This window comes from Salvelinus namaycush, chromosome 12 (genome assembly GCF_016432855.1).
Source record: "Salvelinus namaycush isolate Seneca chromosome 12, SaNama_1.0, whole genome shotgun sequence".
In the NCBI taxonomy this organism is placed as follows: domain Eukaryota; kingdom Metazoa; phylum Chordata; class Actinopteri; order Salmoniformes; family Salmonidae; genus Salvelinus; species Salvelinus namaycush.
The window spans coordinates 29,882,308-29,904,505 of NC_052318.1; the positions used below are offsets into that span (position 1 = coordinate 29,882,308).

Genomic DNA, 22,198 nt, shown 5'->3' on the forward strand with positions numbered 1-22,198 from the left:
TGCAGATAGAGACATGCCTATTCTGCCTGGCATTGAAGATGTCATTCACAGGCGCACATGGGTACACTCACAACACACACACACACACACACACACTTGTATTGACACTTGTTTTATTAGAGAATATAACTTATGGACATGATAAACATACCAGCTCGAGTAAGTAGATGGGAAATGAAAATACAAATGAGCATTCCACAGATGTCAACATTCTCTTTCTGTACAGACGGCAATGAATGTACGAATGTGCATATGCAAAGTAGAAAAGTTACACTATTAAGGGGGAAACGTGACATGGAGTCTATATTTAACATGAAGTGAAAAAAGTAAATAATGATCCAAATGAGCTCATGGTTCTATATACAGTGTATTTACATTAAAGCATTCCTTCCCTGACAAGATACCAAAGTAAGATAACAGGGGCTTTGAGAGGCCCAAAGCACCAAATAATCATAACATCTGGCAATGATTGATCAATCAAAGACTGACATAATAATAACACACAATCAATCAAAAATACTATGTACAAAAAAACAAAATCACAATACAGCAGCTGGTCTCTTTAGCTTGGACACTTCTCCCATCACATCAATGGGGAAGGGAATAGAAGAGATCCCTGACTGTTTTCAATTCAAGGACAGTTCTGTACAATCCAGTCACTGGGTGACTCCCTCCTCTCAACGGAGGGCCGAGGCTCACAGTGCACCAGTGGACTCTGGACATTCGTTACCCTCACGCTCCGTCAGTTTCAAGATTACAACCTTCCTCTGGAGCCGCAAGGTCAACTGGCTAGGCCTACGAGCCAGGAGCTTTGGGCAGTCCTCTGCTGTTGGATGCAGGGTGTCCTGGGGGATGGAGTCCTGTGGTACATCCTGTGGCAGGGGTATGGAGTCCTGTTGTACTTCCGGTGATAGTTCCACCCCCTGGGCCAGCAGCATGCTGGTGATATCTGTATAGCCTCCCCTCACAGCCAGGTGCATAGGGGTGAGGCCCTGTTCGTCTGACAGACTAACAGCCTCAGGGCAGTGGTCCAGAAGCTCTTTGAAAACCTCACAGTGGCCCCCCTCTGCCGCCAGGTGGCAGGGGGTACGCAGGGTCTGATTGGTGCAGTAGGGGTCTGCCCCTTCCTCCATCAGCATCTTCACTGTGGGCAAGTGGCCGCGTTGGGCAGCGAGGTGGAGGGCGGTAAGACCCTGGTCAGTCCGGGCCTGGATGTCTGCATTGTGCTTGACCAGGAGGCGGGAGGTGCTGGTGTGGCCTGTCTCAGCCGCCACGTGCAGGGGGGTGTGGAGGCCAATGGAGGTCACGTGGACGTCTGCCCCCAGCTCTATCAGGATCCTTGCCACCCTGTACTGCCCCCTTTGGGAGGCTAGGTGCAGCGGCGTGCGCCCGTCAGTGGTCTGCCCGTCTACGTCCGCTCCAGCCTGCTTCACCAGCAGTTTGGCAATGCCCAGGTGGCCCTGCCAGGCAGCCAGGTGAAGTGCCGTCCAGTCATCTCTGCCCTTCACGTGGACGTCTGCACCTCGGCTCAGCAGCACCCTGACCACGTTCTCTTGGCCATGCTGGCAGGCGATGTGTGCAGGCGTGCGGCCCTGGGCGTCCGTCTCATTGATGGAGGCGCCGCGGTCCAGCAGCAGGCGGGTGATGGCCTCGTCCCCGTTCTGAGCAGCACAGTGCAGGGCCGTGTATTGGTCCTCGTCCCGTGCGTTGGCGTTGGTGCTCCGACGGCCCAGCAGCAGCTCGGCCAGGCCCTTCAGGTGCATCTCGGTGGCCAGGTGGAGTGGGGTGGAGCCGCGAGCGTTGGCCAGGTTGGTGTTGGCGTGGTTGAGGAGCAGGAACTTGATGGCCTCCTCATTGGCCTGTGTGACAGCGTGGTGGAGCAGGCTGCAGCCGCCCTCCAATAAGAGGTCCACGTCCTGAGGCTGCAGGATCTTCATCAGCTTGGACATGTCTTTGGTACGGATGGCGTCGCTCAGCTTCCTCCTCTGCACCTCCCCTGAGTCTAAACAACAAGGAGATAGAAGATACAGTATAGACTCAGGGCCAAAACGACAAAGAACCTGTCTGAAAGTTAAAGAGACACTCCACATGCTCCAGAAGTCATTCAGAACTGTATTACTTATATGTAGGATATATGACCCTGATAAATAAGAATTCCTGTCAGCTGTTAAAGAAAACCATGGACAATGCCACAATGTATTGACTACAATCACCATATCAGCCAGTCTTACCACAGATATTATCTTTCTCAAATGAGAGGGTGATGGAGTCTTGAGATGAGAAGGCAGAGTCTACAGAGGAGATCCCTGACAGTCTCTTGCTGGTGTTGTCTTTGCTGGGACAGCAGTCCTCCGTCACACGGTCAAAGCTCCGAGATATCCCAGAGTCCACCTGGCTCAGCAGCTCTGATAGGCTGTAGTCTTTCTCTGGCAGCATGGCCGATTTGGGCCTGACCGGTTTCTGCATTATCATAATTTTCACAATTTCACAGCATTATTCCAACCTCATAGTGTGGAAGTATACATAAAACACACAGGGAAATCACATTTTTGACTGCACTGGGCCTTTCAATAGTTTCTCTCAAACCCAGTCTTCATGCCTTTCTCCGACTGTTTATCATCACCAATATATCAGCTTCACACATTGCACAATAACACCTGTAAATTCTGTCATATTTGGTAAACGGGTGTCGGTCAGTTTGTCACGTACATCGAGCACCAAACATTCAGAATGTGTCGCAACAGAGTTAACCAAGTTAAACAATGCTGCTGGACTGCATTCTTATTTCATGAGGAAACTGTTTGTCAGGATCAAACATTGACTGTGTATGTATTATGGAAGCAATAACAGGTCCAGTACACAGGAAAGCAATCTCAAAAATAGGCACTCAAACATTCTGACATACCAGAGGGTTTTCTAATTACATTACAGAAGAACACCAAAGAAGACTGACAGAATACTATATAGTATGGCATGTCAGGGAGAAGAAGAGGATAGAAATAAATAGAACTAACAGAGGGAGAAGGCAAGGAAATAGAAGTGTGGAGGTTATACCTTGTCAGTGGGTAGTCCATGGCAGTGGTTATTCTCGAGCTCAGGAGTTTGGGTCTTGGACTCCTCTTGGGGTTTAGAACACAGCTCCTCCGTTTCTGATGTGATTTCTGCAGACAGAAAACAACAAAGGTCAGGTTTGGTCAGGTGTACAGAATAGCATCCCTTGGTTTGATTTTCACCTTTTCAGAAAGCTACGCACAGTACATCATGATGTTGTGTAACACAGTTTAATTGGGTTCTTACTGCTTTAAGACGCACACAAACACCCACCCTTTAGAGACATAGGCCCCATTTGGTCTCTACTCACCCTGGAAGCTGGGTCTGGTGTCAGGTGAGGTGGCCCAGCAGCGTTGCATGAGGCACAGGAACCCTGTGCAGGCCTGGGGTCGACTCCGGGGCACAACATTGAGGTCAGGGCGCACCCCTCTTACCACCTTTACCATGATCTGCAGGATGTTGTTCTCCCCTGGAGGAAATAGAGGACATATGTTTCCAGTCAACACAAGACATAAGACACATTGATACACTTCATTCAATTCTCTACTGTTCATATGATACCTCAGTCCATAAGGTCTACTAAGGTCACATTATTCTAAATAAAAATTAAATCCTTGATCATATCAATCAATTATGTCTTGATCGTGTGCTGTTGAAGGTATGGAGAAGCAACATAAACTAATCTGGGTAAGACTGACACTAGTATGTACAGTTAATTATTATCATTATTATCATTCATGTACGCTCAGATATGGAAAGTGTATAGATGTTTTGTTTGTTTCCCACACCAGGCCTGAAAAAATCTCTTAGGCTTCTTCTGTTAATGGTCTCTTTGTTATCAGGCGTTGGGACCAGCCAGTCAGCCAGTCAGTCAATAATTCAAAGCAAACAGAGGCAGTGGACTTAAACTCAGATCACCCTGGCTTCTTTGGTATCTCCGAGAGAGATTTACATGGTTATCAAAAGTCACGCCAGAGTAAGCCTACATGAAACACAGCCCTTATTTTAAGTGTTTCTAAAATCCCTTATGAGAAAAACAATTGGAATCATTTCCCTGTTTGACCGCTAGGTTTTATGGGTATAATGATACCTCCCCTGTGGGGCTCCATTGCAGTCCTGTAACTTTGAGTTTAAGAAATACTAGGAGTGCATTTTATAAGACAAACCCTGAAGGACTACAAGGTGTCTTTACATGAGAACAGAATATCTATACATTTCCTCAAGATGTCTCACCTTGGTAAGGTTTCTTTTGTGTGAGAATTCCCCAGATGACTATGGAAAAGCTGTAACAGGAAGGGAATAACAACAGTTCAGTATCAAGGCATACTGTCAAAAGTGATAAATGATTGAATGACTGACTCACTATGGGTTTTCCAGGCATAATTTATAACTGATTAATATACACAGTGTACAAAACATTAGGAACACCTTCCTAATATTGAGTTGCACCCCTTTTGCCCTCAGAACAGCCTCAATTCGTCAGGGCATGGACTCTACAAGGTGTTGATAGCGTTCCACAGGAATTCTAGCCCATGTTGACTCCAATGCTTCTCACAGTTGGGTCAAGTTGGCTGGATGTCCTTTGGGTGGGGGACCATTCTTGATACACACGGGAAGCTGTTGAGCGTGAAAAACCCAACAGCGGTGCAGTTCTTGACACACTCAAACCGGTGCGCCTGGCATCTACTACCATACCCCGTTCAAAGGCACTTATATCTTTTGTCTTGCCCATTAACCCTCTGAAAGGTACACATACACAATCCATGTCTCAGTTCTCAAGGATTAAAAATCATTCTTTAACCTGTCTCCTTCCCTTCATCTACACTGATTGAAGTGGATTTAACAAGTGACATCAATAAGGGATGATAGCTTTCACCTGGATTCACCTGGTCAGTCTGTCATGGAAAGAGCAGGTATTCTTAATGTTTTGTAAACTCAGTGAAAATCCAATTCAGATTCATATTGATTAAAACCAATATTGTAAAACAAACAATGGAGGGAAGAAGTGAAAAAACAAACATCATGACTAAGCTTTAAACAGACAACGTTCCACCCCTCTGGCAGACAAGCACAGAGAGAAGTGAAGGTGAAGACACTCACCTGTAGACGTCATGCTTGGTTTCTGACACCCTGTCCTTCTCGATGATGCTCTCCGGCGGCAGGTAGGCAATGGTGCCACAGAACCCGTCACGGCTGATTTCATCAACCCTGGATAGGCCGTTCCATCGTGCCAGACCAAAATCTGATATCTGAAGGGGGAGATGGGAGATACAGAACAGAACACAGCTTGTTAGGACAAGACCAACATACGATTTCTAAGGGGGGAGATGAGGATATACAGAACATATACATAAGACAAGAACCCACTGGAACTCTCAGCCTTTCCCTTTGTTCTTATGGTCATGGCTACCTATGACTACCTTTACCCTCAAGCTGATGGCTGAGCCCTCATTGTATTCTATGCATCCAGAGCCATGATGAGGTCAGAGGCAGTCACGTCCTGTCCTAGCCTGAGGGTGCCTCCCAGCCATGTCCTGTCCTAGCCTGACGGTGCCTCCCAGCCATGTCCTGTCCTAGTCTGACGGTGCCTCCCAGCCATGTCCTGTCCTAGTCTGACAGTGCCTCCCAGCCATGTCCTGTCCTAGCCTGACGGTGCCTCCCAGCCATGTCCTGTCCTAGCCTTTGGGTGCTTTCCTTACCCCTCGTGTCAGAAGTTGAGACCCTGTTTGACTGAGTTACATGTGTGGGCGAGTAGTGTTGGCAGAGTACCTCAGCCTGTTAAGACAGGCCCAGGCTACGTGTTTACATGGAGGTATTAAAACAGACAGGTTGAAGGAAGGTTCCCACCCATTTCTCCTCCACCTCCAACCATTAGTCATGCAGAGGGAGGTTGGAGATCAGGTGGGATGAAGGCTGGGCGGGAGACACCTTTCTGCCCGTAGCATATGTGTCCAACAGGATGGCCATTTAAAGCAAAATTCAAGTGAATAACAGATTCCCTCCATACCTGTCAGCTGAAATTCATCCTTGAGCAAATCTTATTAAAAGGACTTGAAGTTATTGCGTTTGGGCTGTTGTTTTAAAGAGTCATGCTACATCATTTGGGTGTAGGTTTACTAAATACTCAGTATAAGGTCAAATCTGACTTTTCTAACATTAGACAGTGTATTGATTTGACATATTTGGGTCGTTCCATGAAATAAGTACCTTTGTGTCTCTGATATTTTAAGTAGAATTTGTGCACCAATATTGAAATGTAAAATCCTGTTATATTAAATGAAGTGGCCTTTAGTATAGATCACATGGAAAATTCAATAAAATCAGATGTTTTATATACAGTAAAGACTTGCTGAAGTGCCTAAATTCAGACGTTTAAACCCAACAAGTTTTCACCGTCATTGTAAAGCCCTAGTTATTTTGTTGCTTTGACAAAGTCATTTCTGAAGATTATTCTTTTTTTAATGTGATTAGTGATTCATTTTACGGTAACATTTTTTAAATAAAAACTGTCCCACATTTTAAATCCTGTTACTTGAACTAAACTGTAATTTTAATATGGTGAAACTATTCATTTTAAAATATTTTTTCTAAAAAAACATTGAACATCTAATAGTCAAATCATAGTGTAAAAGCAGATGAGCTGGTTCTACTGTTTTTGGCCATTTTCTGTGTACCACCAATCTTCTGAACCAGTAGCAGTAGTAACAGTAACAGAAGCAGTAGCAATACTGTAGGAGTGTTTGGTTGAGTTCGCCCGCCGCACCAGGGAGGCAGAATCCCAATTTAGAACCAATGCAATGTGTATTTCAGGAACAATTGTTTCAAATGTGCAAGCTCTTCCCACACAGCGCCCTGTGCGAACTCCAATGAACAAACCAAGTAAGTCGTCTCTCACCTTGACATGGTAGTGTGCGTCCAGTAGGATGTTGGCAGGTTTTAGGTCCAGGTGCAGGAGGGGTGGGCTCATGCAGTGCAGGAAGTTCATTCCCACCGCCGTCTCGTGGATGATCCTGAAGCGCAGCTCCCAGGGCAGAGGCTCAGCAGCCAGCAGGGTCTCCAGGGAGCCTGTCTCCATGTACTCCATCACCAGGCCCTGGGGGTCCCCACAGATCCCATACACTGGCAGGATGTAGCGAAACTTAGCCGCCTCCATCTTCTTAGCCTCTTCCAGCAGCTCTGCTCGCTCCCTACAGAGGACATAGCGGTCTGTTAACTTACTTACCTACTTACTTAGCCTTCATTGCGCCAAGTGGTACATAAAGGCCTTGTATACCTGTCTGTTCAGATTGAACTACATACTGTAACTCATACTGTACAGAGTAAAGGGAATTTAGGTTAAGCTGTCCTATAAACCTGCCCATCCATCTACATACCTCGATTCACAACAAATTCGTAAAATGCTGTTCTCTTATCTTACTAAGACTGGTATTCTAAGCCTTGTTAAAACAGCACCATCTGGAATACCTTTTACCATTGACCCAAATTCAAACTTCGTTACACAGTAGAATACAAGGAGACAACAAACTGAGATGCATGAGATTCCCCATGCATTAACCAGTCTCTGACAGTGCTAGGCCTTAATGACATTCCCCAGAGAGAGCCATGCCAAAGTATCGAGGTCTGTGTGGAGTTGTGAACACAACAAACCTCTTGTTCTCTGTGCTCGTTGCTCAACCTTTGCACAATTTCCTATTACCTTTATCGGTGTTAGCCTGGCTAGGCTAGCAGATGCAAACAGAGCAGTGAAGCCTATCACTACTGACCTCAATAGAGAGATCTCAAGGAGAGGTCCCTTTGAAAACAAACTCAGATAAACTGCTTAATCATCATGAATAATGTGTGTGTACGGGAGTGTCTTCACTACAAATGAGCAACGACTTGAGTTTACAAAGGATTCATTCATGTCAAAATAGCATGCTGATGAGAACACCTTAAAAAGTAGTAGAAGCAGATACAATTATGAAGTATAGTCTGTCTCTAAGGCAGCCATTTCTTTATGTTTGGAGGTGTCAATTATGAAATCATTCAAGTTCAATAAAAGTGTAAGCTTTCTCATCAAATAAATCTGACAAGCATTAAAAGTCAGTGCAAATGTGTGGATTTAGGAGATTTGGGGGGGAAAGAGAGGGGCTGACAGTCGTAATCACCTGGCATCACCCAGAAAACTCCTCAGCTCAGAAACCTTTCAAAACCAAACAATGACCCTTTTTATAAGGGAGAGGAGCCCAGCAAGACTGGTTCTGCAACTTCTCTTATTGTTTCCACCAAACATCGTCTGCATAGAAGGGAGTTGGGACCCAGTCAGACAAAGCTGGCTTTGAGTCAGAGGAGTGTGTGGAGGCAGGGTGCAGGCAGGCAAATTACAGTTCATGTACTTTTCAGATGTTCAGAGCAGATAGCATCTTTAGTTCAGGTTTAGTGGGTGCCATGAGTCTAGCTACCACGGATTGGAGATGGATGTCAATGCTTGTCATTGGAAAAGCTGAAGAACTTACTCCTTGTGCTGTGTATCTGACATTTTCCTTTGTAAATATTTTGCAAAAGCAGTAGGGTAGAAGTGAAATAAATGGTCATAGGAAGTAACATAATAAAACAATTTAAAGGAGGCAACAAATTCATGTTTGTGAGTGTCTGCTAAAGGGTGATTCAGTGCAAGTTAACCTGAGCATGCACAATTAAAAAGTTAGTCATTTCCAAATGAAATCACGTTCATAATTATCCTTTAGATCTACATGTTGGAGTTCAGGCTTTATGACATGTTTACGGAGGTTAAAGCATGAATTTTTACCATTGAAGAGTAGATGGCCAAGTCTCATATTTCATGGCTTTTAGAAGGGGCTCACAAAGCTTGTTTTTCCACTAACAGCTGCTCCCCAGTGTTAATTAAAAAGATGAGATGTTAATGAAGCAATACATACAAAATTGAAGTGTCTTCACTGTCTTGTAACACCCATTTAAAATAAATAGTTGTAAAACATGCGCCTTACATCGGGTCATCTTGAAACGTTCTCTTTAAAGCTTTAATCAAGGTTTTATATGGTCTTTTACTGGTTTCTCTCTTTTCCTTGTCAGTATCCTTTTTCAGCATGATGATATCTGTAACATCCATAACGGTTGTGGATGTGATGGATATTGATATATCCAATGGTGTAAAGTACATAAGTACTACTTATGTAGTTTTTTGGGGGTATCTGTACTTTACTATTTATATTTTTGACAACTTTTACTTTGCTACTATCCTAAAGAAAACAATTACCTTTTACTGCACACATTTTTCCTGACACCCAAAAGTACTCATTACATTTTGAATGCTTAGCAGGACAGGAAAATGGTCTAATTCACGCATTTATCAAGAGAACATCCCTGGTCATCCGTACTGCCTCTGATCTGGAGGACTCACTAAACACAAATGCTTCGTTCGGAAATTATGTCTGCACGTTGTAGTGTGCCCCTGGCTATCCATAAATTAAAAAACAAGAAACTTGTGCCGTCTGGTTTGCTTAATATAAGCAATTTGAAATGATTTATACTTCTACTTCTACTTTTGATACTTAAGTATATTTCTGCAATTACATTTACTTTTGATACCTAAGTATAATTAAAACCAAATACTTTTAGACTTTTACTCAAGTAGTATTTTACGGGGTGACTTTCACTTCATTTTCTTGGTATCTTTACTTATACTCAAGTATGACAATTGGGTACTTTTTCCACCAATGGATGTATCATACCATAGAAGCTTGTGCATTCAACACATTTTGTGTGCTTTTTCTGGGATGTATTCTTCAGACTTTTACTGAAACAATTGTTGATATCTTGAAAATGATGTGTTCTAGCTAAGATTCTCTTGGAAAATATATGCTGAAATGCATTTCTCATACATGGCAGTACTGTTTTTTTAGATAAAAAGATGAGAAGTGTTTATCAACAATCTGTGAACTGTCCTGGAGTGTCTTTTTGAAATGAAAGCCCCCCAAAATATACTGACTTCATCCAGTGTCCAGAAAAATTATTGGCAGTATATGGACATGTACATTGTTTTATTTGCACTTTTTTTTTTTTAAATGCAATTCAACTGGTTAAGGTTCATTTTGAGATACACTACCATTCAAAGGTTTGGGGTCACTTAGAAATGTCCTTGTTTTGAAAGAAAAGCTAATTTGTAATTAAATAGTACCCACAAAACACCAGCCTCAACGTCAACAGTGGAGAGGCGACCCCGTGATGCTGGCCTTCTAGGCAGAGTTGCAAAGTAAAAGCAATATCTCCGACTGGCCAATAAAAAGAAAAGATTAAGATGGGCAAAAGAAGACAGACACTGGACAGAGGAACTCTGGCCTAGAAGGCCAGCATCCCGGGGTCGCCTCTTCACTGTTGACATTGAGACTGGTGTTTGCGGATACTATATAATAAAGCTGACATTTGAGGACTTGTGAGGTGTCTGGTTCTCAAACTAGACACTCTAATGTACTTATCCTCTTGCTCAGTTGTGCATCGGGGCCTCCCACTCCTCTTTCTATTCTGGTTAGAGCCAGTTTGCGCTGTTCTGTGAAGGGAATAGTACACAGCGTTGTACGAGATCTTCAATTTCTTGGTAATTTCTGCTTGGTAATGAAGGCATGGAATAGCCTTCATTTCTCAGAACAAAAACAGACTGATGAGTTTTAGAAGAAAGTTCTTTGTTTCTGGCCACTTTGAGCCTGTAATCGAACCCACAAATGCTGATGCTCCAGATACTCAACTAGTCTAAAGGCCAGTTTTATGCTTCTTTTTCAGCTGTGCTAACATAACTGAAAAGGGTTTTCTAATTATCAATTAGCCTTTTAAAATGATAAACTTGGATTACCTAACACAACATGCCATTGGAACACAGGAGTGATGGTTGCTGATAATGGGCCTCTGTACCCCTATGTAGATATTCCATGAAAAATCTGCCATTTCCAGCTACAATAGTCAATCACAACATTAATAAGACTAGGGGGCGACATTTTCGTTTTTGGCTAAAAAACGTACCCATTTGAAACTGCCTATTTCTCAGCCCCCGAAACTAGAATATGCATATAAGTGTCAGATTAGGATAGAAAACACTCTGAAGTTTCCAAAACTGTAAATTTTTTGTCTGTGAGTTAAACAGAACTGATATTGCAGGCTAAAACCTGGGGAAAATCCAATCAGGAAGTGACCCTGTTTTTGAAACCTCTCTGTTCCTATGCATCCCTATTGCCCATGTAAAGGGATATCAACCAGACATCTTTTTCTATGGCTTCCCTAAGGTGTCAACAGCCTTTAGACATAGTTTCAGGCTTTTATTTTGAAGAATGAGCGTGAAAGGGCACATTGCGTAAGTGGATAGGTGGGGGCTCTCAGAGTGAGTTCTGTGTAACAGAGAAAGGCGGCCATTGTTCCTCCCTGTCCTAGTGAAAAGCAAACTGTCCCGGTTGATATATTATCGAATAGATATTTGAAAAACACCCTGAAGATGGATTATAAAAAACGTTTGACATGTTTCTGTGGACATTATGGATATAATTTGGGATTTTTGTCGGCGTTGTCGCGAGCGCTCTTTCCGGTGGATTCCTGGGCATAACGCATCAAACTAACGGAGGTATTTGGATATAAAAAATATCTTTATGGAACAAAAGGAACATTTGTTGTCTAACTGGGAGTCTCGTGAGTGAAAACATCCGAAGATCATCAAAGGTAAACGATTAATTTGATTGCTTTTCTGATTTTCGTGACCAAGTTACCTGATGCTAGGTGTACTTATTGTTTTATCGAGCGATCGATAAACTTACACAAACGCTTGTATTGCTTTCGCTGTAAAGCATAATTTCAAAATCTGAGACGACAGATGGATTAACAAAAGGCTAAACTGTGTTTTGCAATATTGCACTTGTGATTTCATGAAATTATATTATATACCTGTGGCGCTAGGCTATGCTAGTCAGCGTTTCTGATGACAATTATCCCGGATCCGGGATGGGTGGTTCAGAAAGGTTAACCATGTTTACACTGTATCTCTGATTGATTTTATGTTATTTTAATGGACAAAAAAGTTTAATTTCTGAGTGACCCCAAACAGTTGAAGTCAGAAGTTTACATACACCTTAGCTAAATACATTTAAACTCAGTTTTTCACAATTCCTGACATTTAATCATAGTAAAAATTCCCTATCTTAGGTCAGTTAGGATCACCACTTTATTTTAAGAACGTGAAATGTCAGAATAATAGTAGAGAGAATGATATATTTCAGCTTTTATTTCTTTCATCACATTCCCAGTGGGTCAGAAGTTAACATACACTCAATTAGTATTTGGTAGCATTGCCTTTAAATTGTGTAGCTTGGGTCAAACGGTTGGGTGAATTTTGGCCCATTCCTCCTGACAGAGTTGGTGTAACTGAATCAGGTTTGTAGGCCTCCTTGCTCACACACTCTTTTTCAGTTCTGCCCACAAATTATCTACAGGATTAAGGTCAGGGCTTTGTGATGGCCACTCCAATACCTTGACTTTGTTGTCCTTAAGCCATTTTGCCACAACTTTGGAAGTATGCTTGGAGTCATTGTCCATTTGGAAGACAGACTGTTGACCAAGCTTTAACTTCCTGACTGATGTCTTGAGATGTTGCTTCAATATATCCACATAATTTTTGTTCCTGATGATGCCATCTATTTTGTGAAATACACCAGTCCCTCCTGCAGCAAAGCACCCCCACAACATGATGCTGCCACCCGTTGGGATGGTATTCTTCGGCTTGCAAGCCTCCCCCTTTTTCCTCCAAACATAACGATGGTCATTATGGCCAAACAGTTCTATTTTTGTTTCATCAGACCAGAGAACATTTCTCCAAAAAGTACGATCTTTATCCCCATGTGCAGTTGCAAACCGTAGTCTGGCTTTTTTATGGCGGTTTTGGAGCAGTGACTTCTTCCTTGCTGAGCGGCCTTTCGGGTTATGTCGATATAGGACTCGTTTTACTGTGGATATAGATATTTTGTACCCGTTTCCTCCAGCATCTTCACAAGGCCCTTTGCTGTTGTTCTGGGATTGATTTGCACATTTCGCACCAAAGTACGTTCATCTCTAGGAGACAGAACGTTCCTGAGTGGTATGACGGCTGCGTGGTCCCATGGTGTTTATACTTGCGTACTATTGTTTGTACAGATGAATGTGGTACCTTCGGGCATTTGGAAATTGCTCCCAAGGATGAACCAGACTTGTGGAGGTCTACAATTTTTTTTCTGAGGTCTTGGCTGATTTCCCCATGATGTCAAGCAGAGAGGCACTGAGTTTGAAGGTAGGCCTTGAAATACATACACAGGTACACCTCCAATTGACTCAAATTATGGCAATTAGCCTATCAGAAGCTTCTAAGCCATGACATCATTTTCTGCAATTTTCCAAGCTGTTTAAAAGGCACAGTCAACTTAGTGTATGTAAACTTCTGAACCACTGGAATTGTGATACAGTGAATTATAAGTGAAATCATCTTCAAACAATTGTTGGAAAAATGACTTGTGTCATGCACAAAGTAGATGTCCTAACCGACTTGCTAAACACTAGTTTGTTAACAAGAAATTTGTGGAGTGGTTGAAAAACGAGTTTTAATGACTCCAATCTAAGTGTATGTAAACTTCCGACTTCAACTGTATATGTATGACAAAAAAATGACGTATTAGGGTATGGTGCATGGCTTGTATACTATTCAGGCTACGTGTAATTATACAATCCTAAGGTACTATGCCTTTTGCTGACATTTTAAAAACATTCCAAATGTCATGTGTTTATGATAGATATTTATCAAGATATCTAAGATTTGAATGTGTATTTCAGACTAATATCCATAACAGAAGGTGTAACATCTATAACAGTTGTTTTAACACTATTTTGCCAAAATGTCAATATTTACAAGTCTGCTTTTTTGGGTATACACTCCCCCCAAGGAGCACTGTAGACACACATCAAAATTTTAATTTATATTTATTCCATTCTGTGAGACATTTAAGTTCTGATTTTGTGTGCAAATGTAATGCCAATAACACTGTAATCAGCTTAAATTACTCAAATGTAATTTAAAAGTGCCTGTGACAGTGAACAATCCTTCAACAAGTTCTCAACAGCAGAAAGTTCAGCATTCGGTCTGTGGATATACAGCCTCAAGTGAAATTAAGTTTAGCCGCAACCTGATCCAATCATTGTCTTCAAAGCTGTAAAAGCTCTCAAATGACAGATGGTCACAACGGTTAAAGTGTTCTATATTATAAGCCTCTTGAACAATGTTCCCAACCTCTTATACCTTTAGAAACATTAACTTGATATGACACCAAAAATGTTCAAATGCACCAACATTCTCCACTGTTGATGAATGTAAAGCCACCATTTCATAAGCAACACCTTTTGTGCCAAAGGAATGAAAGGACATTGTACAGATTTTTTAAACACATCCACTCCGGTTAATTTTTAAATCAAGTAGAAAGTAGGAAACTAATAATGAGAGTAAAAGAATAGCTGATAGTCCTCTTCGAGGCTTCAGGGGGGGCTCAGGTGTATACTACATCCAAGATGGTGGAGTGGAAACATCCGTTAAGAAGAGGGTAGGGTAGGGTGACAGGATGGGGACAGGATGTTCTTCTGATGGGGACAGCTGAGCTAGGCCTCTTGTGTTTCCTCCTGCTGTTGGCATACATGTGAAAGATCATGGGTCACCCACACGAGAGGGCATGCCTTCAAAGCAGCCTCAATTCATTTGGGGCATGGATTACATGGTGTTGAAAGCATTCCCCAGGGATGCTGGCCCATGTTGACTCCAATGCTTCCCACAGAAGCATTGTTGTTCTATTTAACTTTAGCTTTTTTTTTTACATTATTGAAACATTCTGTATTTGTGGCCTTTCTAAACCATGACAAAAACTACTGGCGGTCGACCTGGACCGTCGTCTAATAAGAGGGTAGTAAGGGCAACCTGATGGGGTTTGATGGAAGGTGGACCAAAGGAGAGAAGTGTGGTGTTGACATCATTTGCACATTTCTAGATACATTTTCTAGGTTGTACACTCAAGCTTTTTAAGTGCAATGACAAGAACTGCTCGTGAGAGACGTTAGCTACGCTTAGTATATCAAACATTAATTAAACCTTCCTAATATTGAGTTGCTCCCCCCTTTTGCCCTCAGAACAGCCTCAAGTTGTTGGGACATGGACTCTGCAAGGTGTCGAAAGCATTCCACAGGGATGTTCCCACAGTTGTTAAGTTGGCTGGATGTCCTTTGTGTGGTGGACCATTTTTGATACAAACGGGAAACTGTTGAGCGTGAAAAACCCAGCAGCGTCACAGTTCTTGACACAAACCGGTGCGCCTGGCACCTACCACCATACTCCGATCAAAGGCACTTCAATCTTTTGTCTTTCCCATTTACCCTCTGAATGGCACACATACACAATCCATGTCTATTGTTTCAAGACTTAAAAATCCTTCTTTAACCTGTCTCATCCCCTTCATCTTCACTGATTTAAGTGGATTTAACAAGTGACATCAATAAGGGATCATAGCTTTCACCTCGTCAGTCTGTCATGGAAGGAGCAGGTGTTCTTAATGGTTTGTACACTCAGTGTATGTCCACCATCCATGAGTCCGTGACATAAGGCTGAATAAGCTGCCCAGTTCACAGTGTACCTCACACCCTTAGATAGAGGTTCAAACTCATAATCACATAGAACTACAACTTCTTACTCTGAAGCCCACAGAGGATATCAAACAGATATCATGGAGTCTAGGCTTAAATACTTGAAACAACATTCTTCATACTCCCACACACAATGAATCCCAGAATAATAGCTGTCCCACTCACTTGTCATCTACATGAAGGCAGGGAGGGCACTTGATAGCCAGCCATGTTTTCCACTGTACATGCCGGACTTTGTATACTTGTCCAAATCCGCCCGAGCCTATCTTCTCCCAGCTCCCAAACTCAGAGGAGTCAAAGGTTCTCAGCAGCCCCATATTCCCATGGGAAGGGTCCGGAACATCCATATCCATCTTTAGAAAGGCTTTAATAGTGTTGAAATCCCCAAATCCTTATTTTTTCCTCTAACACACATTCAGAAGAACTAAACATACACACACATGCCGACTGAGAGCTTCCTTCCTTGTTTTTTTCCACCCTCTTGCCTGACTCAGTCTGGCCCCTCCTTCTTTTCAGGTGAAAGCAGGGGAAGGGCCAGTAGATGTGACATCATTTCCTGGGTCTGGCCAGACAGACCAAACACCAGCCTTTCCAGGGAGCATTTAACACTGAACCAGTTTGTCAAAGCACTCGAGTCCCAACTCTCCTATTTCTGCCCAGAAAAACAATAAGCATCATATTTGTAAATAAGATGGAATTCAAGAACAGTGGAATGTTGGCATATCAGCCAACACCTTTCTCCCTCTGATAACCATAACACTAGCAAAGACCCTAAAAATATCCTGAGGAGACATGGGAAATATCATTAAAAAAAATGTTTTACATGATATCGCCCATATGGCTCTGGTTTGGACTGTGTGGGTTCATATGAGAAGTATACTAACCTACTCATGAGGTATCCAAAACCACAAGCCTTGTCATAAACCTGCCTGATTCCTTTCCTGTCCACACTGTGTGAGACATGCCAGTGATTCAGCAGGTGTCATATACAGTACCAGTCAAAAGTTTGGACTCCCCTACTCATTGTAAGGTTTTTCTTTATTTTTACTATCTTCTATATTGTAAAATAATAGTGAAGACATCAAAACTAGGAAATAACACATATGGAATCATGCAATAACCAACAATGTTTTTATATTTTTCATATTTTAGATTCTTCAAAGTAGCTACCCTTTGCCTTGATGACAACTTTGCACACTCTTGGCATTCTCTCAACCAGCTTCACCTGGAATGCTTTCCAACAGTCTTGAAGTAGTTCCCACATGTGCTGATCACTTGCTGGCTGCTTTTCCTTCAATCTGCGGTCCAACTCATCCCAAACAATCTCAAATGGGTTGAGGTCGGGTGATTGTGGAGGCCAGGTCATCTGACGCAGCACTCCAATACTCTTTTTCTTGGTCAAATAGCCCTTACACAACCTGGAGGTGTGTTGGGTCATTGTCCTGTTGAAAAAAATATATAGTTCCACTAAGCCCAAACAAAATGGGAGGACGTATCGCTGCAGAATGCTGTGGTAGCCAGGCTGGTTAAGTGTGCCTTGAATTCTAAATAAATCACTGACAGTGTCACCAGCAAAGCACCCCCACACCATCACACGTCCTCCTCCATGCTTCACGGTGGGAACCACACACGCGGAGATCATCCGTTCATCTACAATGCGTCTCACAGATACACAGCAGTTGGAACCAAAAATCCCAAATTTGACTCATCAGATCAAAGGACAGATTTCCACCGGTCTAATGTCCATTGCTCGTGTTTCTTGGCCCCAGCAAGTCTCTTCTTATTATTGGTGTCCTTTAGTAGTGGTTTCTTCACACCAATTCGACCATGAAGGCCTGCTTCACGCAGTCTCCTCTGAACAGTTGATGTTGAGATGTGTCTGTTACTTGAACTCTGTGAAGCATTTATTTGGGCTGCAATTTCTGAGGCTGGTAACTCCAACGAATGTATCCTCTGCAGCAAAGGTAACTCTGGGTCTTCCTATCCTGTGGCGGTCCTCAGGAAAGCCAGTTTCATCATAGTGCTTGATGGCTTTTGCGACTGCACTTGAAGAAACTTTCAAAGTTATTCACATTTTCCGTATTGACTGACCTTCACATCTTTAAGTAATGATGGACTGTCATTTCTCTTTGCTTATTTGAGCTGATCTTGCCATAATATGGACTTAGTCGTTTACCAAATAGGGCAATCTTCTGTATACCACCCCTACCTTGTCACAACACAACTGACTGGCTCAAATGCATTAAGGAAAGAAATTCCACACATTAACTTTTAACAAGGCACACCTGTTAATTGGAATGCATTCCAGGTGACTACCTAATGAAACTGGTTGAGAGAATGCCAAGTGTGTGCAAAGAGGTCATCAAGGCAAAGGGTGGCTACTTTGAAGAATCTAAAATCTATTTTGATTTGTTGAACACTTTTTTGTTTACTACGTGATTCCTTGTGTTATTTAATAGTTTAGATGTCTTCACTATTATTCTACAATGTAGAAAATAGTTAAAATAAAGGAAAGAAAACCTGGAATGAGTAGGTGTGTCCAAACTTTTGACTGGTACTGTATATCAGCAAACTTGATGAACAATAACAATTTTAGTAGAGAATAATTGTTTCTCAAAAGTATCAAGTTTATAGAAGCTCCTCCATGAATGAAAAAGTATTATTTATCATGGGAATGGGTTAATTTTTTTTGATTATATTGGTTTACATATTCTGCGGGAAATCCCAAAACATCTATGATTTTTCTTACAATAGTATCCCTTTTCAATCCGAGTTTCCACAGACCCCCTCGATCGGCAGAACAACTTCTTATCCTGATTTCTATTAACATAGAGGGGTGACCAGATGTAAATGGGCCATGTGGGAAATAATGAGATCTTAGTAGTTTATGAGGGACCCTACTTCACACCACAGTGATGCACATCACCACAGAGACAGAGCTAATTGTTTAACACTTGGGGCTAAAAGACACAACAAACACTTCACATATCTCATAGGGACATTAACAACATTTGAAGGTGTGAACCCTGAGAATGAGGGTCGTTTCAGATGATGGTCCATCTGGTCCACACCTCATGTTAAGTGTGGATGTTTAGCCTTATTGTGGGTCCATGACTGTGGAAAAAGACAATAGCAAGATCCATACAGACTGAAGCCCTATGCTCCTTTAAACACCTTTCTTAGACAGAATATCTTTGCATAATCTAATGCTGATGTCAAGCGCTCTGTTCGGGGTCTCTCAGACAAATCACATTTGTGAAGATAGCACTCCCTTCTGGTTGATCCAGGTTCTGACTCCTGGTGGGAAGCTATAGGTGTAAAACAGGTGGAAAGACTGACTGGTTCTTTTGATATACATACAGTTCCAGTCAAAAGTTTGGACACACCTACTCATTCAAGGGTTTTTCTTTATTTGTACTATTTTCTACATTGTAGAATAATAGTGGAGACATCAAAACTATTAAATAACACATATGGAATCATGTAGTAACCAAGAAAGTATTAAACAAATCAAAATATATTTTGTATTTGAGATTCTTCAAAGTAGCCACCCTTTGTCTTGATGACAGCTTTGCACACTCTTGGCATTTTCTCAACCAGCTCCATGAGGTAGTCACCTGGAATCAGTTGTGTAAAATACTACTTAAGTAATTTTTTGGGGTATCTGTACTTAAATATTTATATATATTTTCCAACTTTTACTTCACTACATTTCTAAAGAAAATAATGTACTTTTTACTCCATACATTTTCCCTGACACCCAAAAGTACTCATTACATTTTGACAGGGAAATGGTCCAATTCACACACTTATCAAGAAAACACCCACTAAACACAAATGCTTTGTTTGTAAATTATGTCTGAGTGTTGGAGTGTACCCGTAGCTATCCGTCAAAAAAGATTATGAATGGTGCTGTCTGGTTTGGGGCGACGTACAATTGGCATAGCGTCGTCCGGGTTAGGGAGGGTTTGGCGGCCGGTAGGGATATCCTTGTCTCAGTATGTAAAATGTATGCACTCTACTGTAAGTCGCTCTGGATAAGAGCGTCTGCTAAATGACTAAAATGTAATGTAAATGTTTGCTTAATATAAGGAATTCGAAATGGTTTATACTTTTACTTTTGATACTTAAGTACATTTTAGCAATTCCATTTACTTTTCATACTTGAGTATATTTAAAACCAAATACTTTTAGACTTTTACTCAAGTAGTATTTTACTGGGTGATTTTCACTTTTACATGAGTCATTTTCTATTAAGGTATCTTTACTTTTACTCAAGTATGACAATTGAGTACTTTTCCCACCACTGACTGGAATGCATTTCAATTAACAGGTGTGCCTTGTTAAAAGTTGATTTGTGGAATTTCTTTCCTTCTTTAATGCATTTGAGTCAATCAGTTGTGTTGTGACAAGAAGATAGCCCTATTTGGTGAAAGACCAAGTCCATATTATGGCAAGAACAGCTCAAATAAGCAAAGAGAAATGACAGTCCATCGTTACTTCATGACATGAAGGTCAGTCAATCCGGAAAATGTTGATAACTTTGAAAGTTTCTTAAAGTGCAGTCGCAAAAACCATCAAGCGCTATGATGACTGGCTCCCATGAGGACCACCACAGGAAAGGAAGACCCAGAGTTACCTCTGCTGCAGAGGATAAGTTCATTGGAGTTACCAGCCTCAGAAATTGCAGCCCAAATAAATGCTTCACAGAGTTCAAGTAACAGACACATCTCAACATCAACTGTTCAGAGGAGACTTTGTGGTCGAATTGGTGCAAAGAAACCACTACTAAAGGACACCAATAATAAGAAGAGACTTGCTTGGGCCAAGAAACACGAGCAATGGACATTAGACCGGCGGAAATCTGTCCTTTGGTCTGATGAGTGCAAATTTGAGATTTGTGGTTCCAAACACTTTGTCTTTGTGAGACACAGAGTAGGTGAACGGATGATCTCCGCATGTATGGTTCCCGCGGAGGAATAGGAGGTGTGATGGTGTGGGGGTGCTTTGCTGGTGACACTGTCTGTGATTTATTTAGAATTCAAGGCACACTTAACCAGCCTGGCTACCACAGCATTCTGCTGTGATATGCTATCCCATCTGGTTTGGGCTTAGTGGCACTATCATTTGTTTTTCAACAGGACAATGACCCAACACACCTCCAGGGTGTGTAAGGGCTATTTGACCAAGAAGGAGAGTAATGGAGTGCTGCATCAGAGGACCTGGCGTCCACAATCACCTGACCTCAACCCAATTGAGATGGTTTGGGATGAGTTGGACCGCAGATTGAAGGACAATCAGCCAACAATTGCTCAGCATATGTGGGAACTACTTCAAGACTGTTGGAAAAGCATTTCAGGTGAAGATAGTTGAGAGAATTCCAAGAGTGTGCAAAGCTGTCATCAAGGCAAAGGGTGGCTACTTTGAAGAATCTAAAATATATTTTAATTTGTTTAACACTTTTTTGGTTACCACATGATTCCGTATGTGTTATTTCATTGTTTTGATGTATTCACTACTGTTCTACAATGTAGAAAATAGCAAAAAATTAAGAAAAACACTTGAATGAGTTGGTTTGTCCAAACTTTTGACTGGAACTGTATGTATATCAAAAGAACCAGTCAGTCTTTTACTGGTACTATACATTACAGACATCTGAGATGAAGGGAGTTATTGGAGCCTTGGGCAGATGACCCCCATTCTGTAAGCGGACAAACACATCAATCTGATTACAATGATACCAGCCAGCCAGCCGAGTTTGCCAGTTGGGTAAATCAGAACCCAGGCTAGAAATAGTCTAGAAAACAAGTACTTTTGCAGTGCACGATATTTTCACATTTATACTCCATCTAAACATTGATATTTAGACAGAAACAGAAATGAGCTAAACACATATTTCCTTTTTAAGACATTTCATTGAAAAACTGTTATAAAAAAGGCTTCCAGTACTTCTTTGACAATTTCTCAAAAACAATCTGACGCTTCAATGCTTTCAGATAAAACTTTTTTTTTTTTTTTAACATCTGATCATCTCTACTGGTTAAATGCTCTGTGTCTTGGCTGCTCTACACTCATGATCTACTCATAAAGAACGCTTAGACTCTATCATCTAATTGTCTTCTTCAAACCTGTTGTGCAAGGCATTCAAAGTCATATGCCAAAATCATTTCATATTCTTCTTTTAACCCCCAATGAGGGAATCAGAGCATTCCTAACAGTCACACTTAGTCGGTTAGGACATCTACTTTGTGCATGAAACAAGTAATTTTTCCAACAATTGTTTACAGACAGATTACTTCACATATAATTCACTATATCATAATTCCAATGGGTCAGAAGTCTACATACACTAAGTTGACTGTGCCTTTAAACAGCTTGGAAAATTCCAGAAAATGATGTCATGGCTTTAGAAGCTTCTGATAGGCTAATTGACATAATTTGAGTCAATTGGAGGTGTACATGTGGA

At 41.7% G+C, this 22,198-nt stretch overlaps 1 protein-coding gene across 1 annotated transcript; it reads right to left on the reverse strand.

Moving 5' to 3' along the window:
• Positions 1–96: 96 nt before the first annotated feature.
• Positions 97–16,236, reverse strand: LOC120057073 (receptor-interacting serine/threonine-protein kinase 4-like). Its single transcript, XM_039005463.1, has 8 exons — positions 15,898–16,236; positions 6,947–7,238; positions 5,152–5,300; positions 4,285–4,334; positions 3,362–3,520; positions 3,055–3,161; positions 2,232–2,460; positions 97–2,002 (listed from the first exon to the last, which is right to left on the reverse strand). Exons 1-8 carry the CDS (start codon positions 16,083–16,085, stop codon positions 696–698), a joined length of 2,481 nt encoding a protein of 826 aa, XP_038861391.1. The 5' UTR covers positions 16,086–16,236; the 3' UTR covers positions 97–695.
• Between the last annotated feature and the right edge of the window lie 5,962 nt (positions 16,237–22,198).

Excerpts from the sequence above, each read along its gene's own strand:
- LOC120057073 (XM_039005463.1), bottom strand. The coding sequence starts at position 16,085 with ATGGATATGGATGTTCCGGACCCTTCCCATGGGAATATGGGGCTGCTG. Across the intron at positions 5,301-6,946 it reads ACGCACACTACCATGTCAAG|ATATCAGATTTTGGTCTGGC; the intron begins GTGAGAGACGAC and ends CTCCCCCTTCAG. Across the intron at positions 3,162-3,361 it reads CACCAGACCCAGCTTCCAGG|AAATCACATCAGAAACGGAG; the intron begins GTGAGTAGAGAC and ends TTCTGTCTGCAG.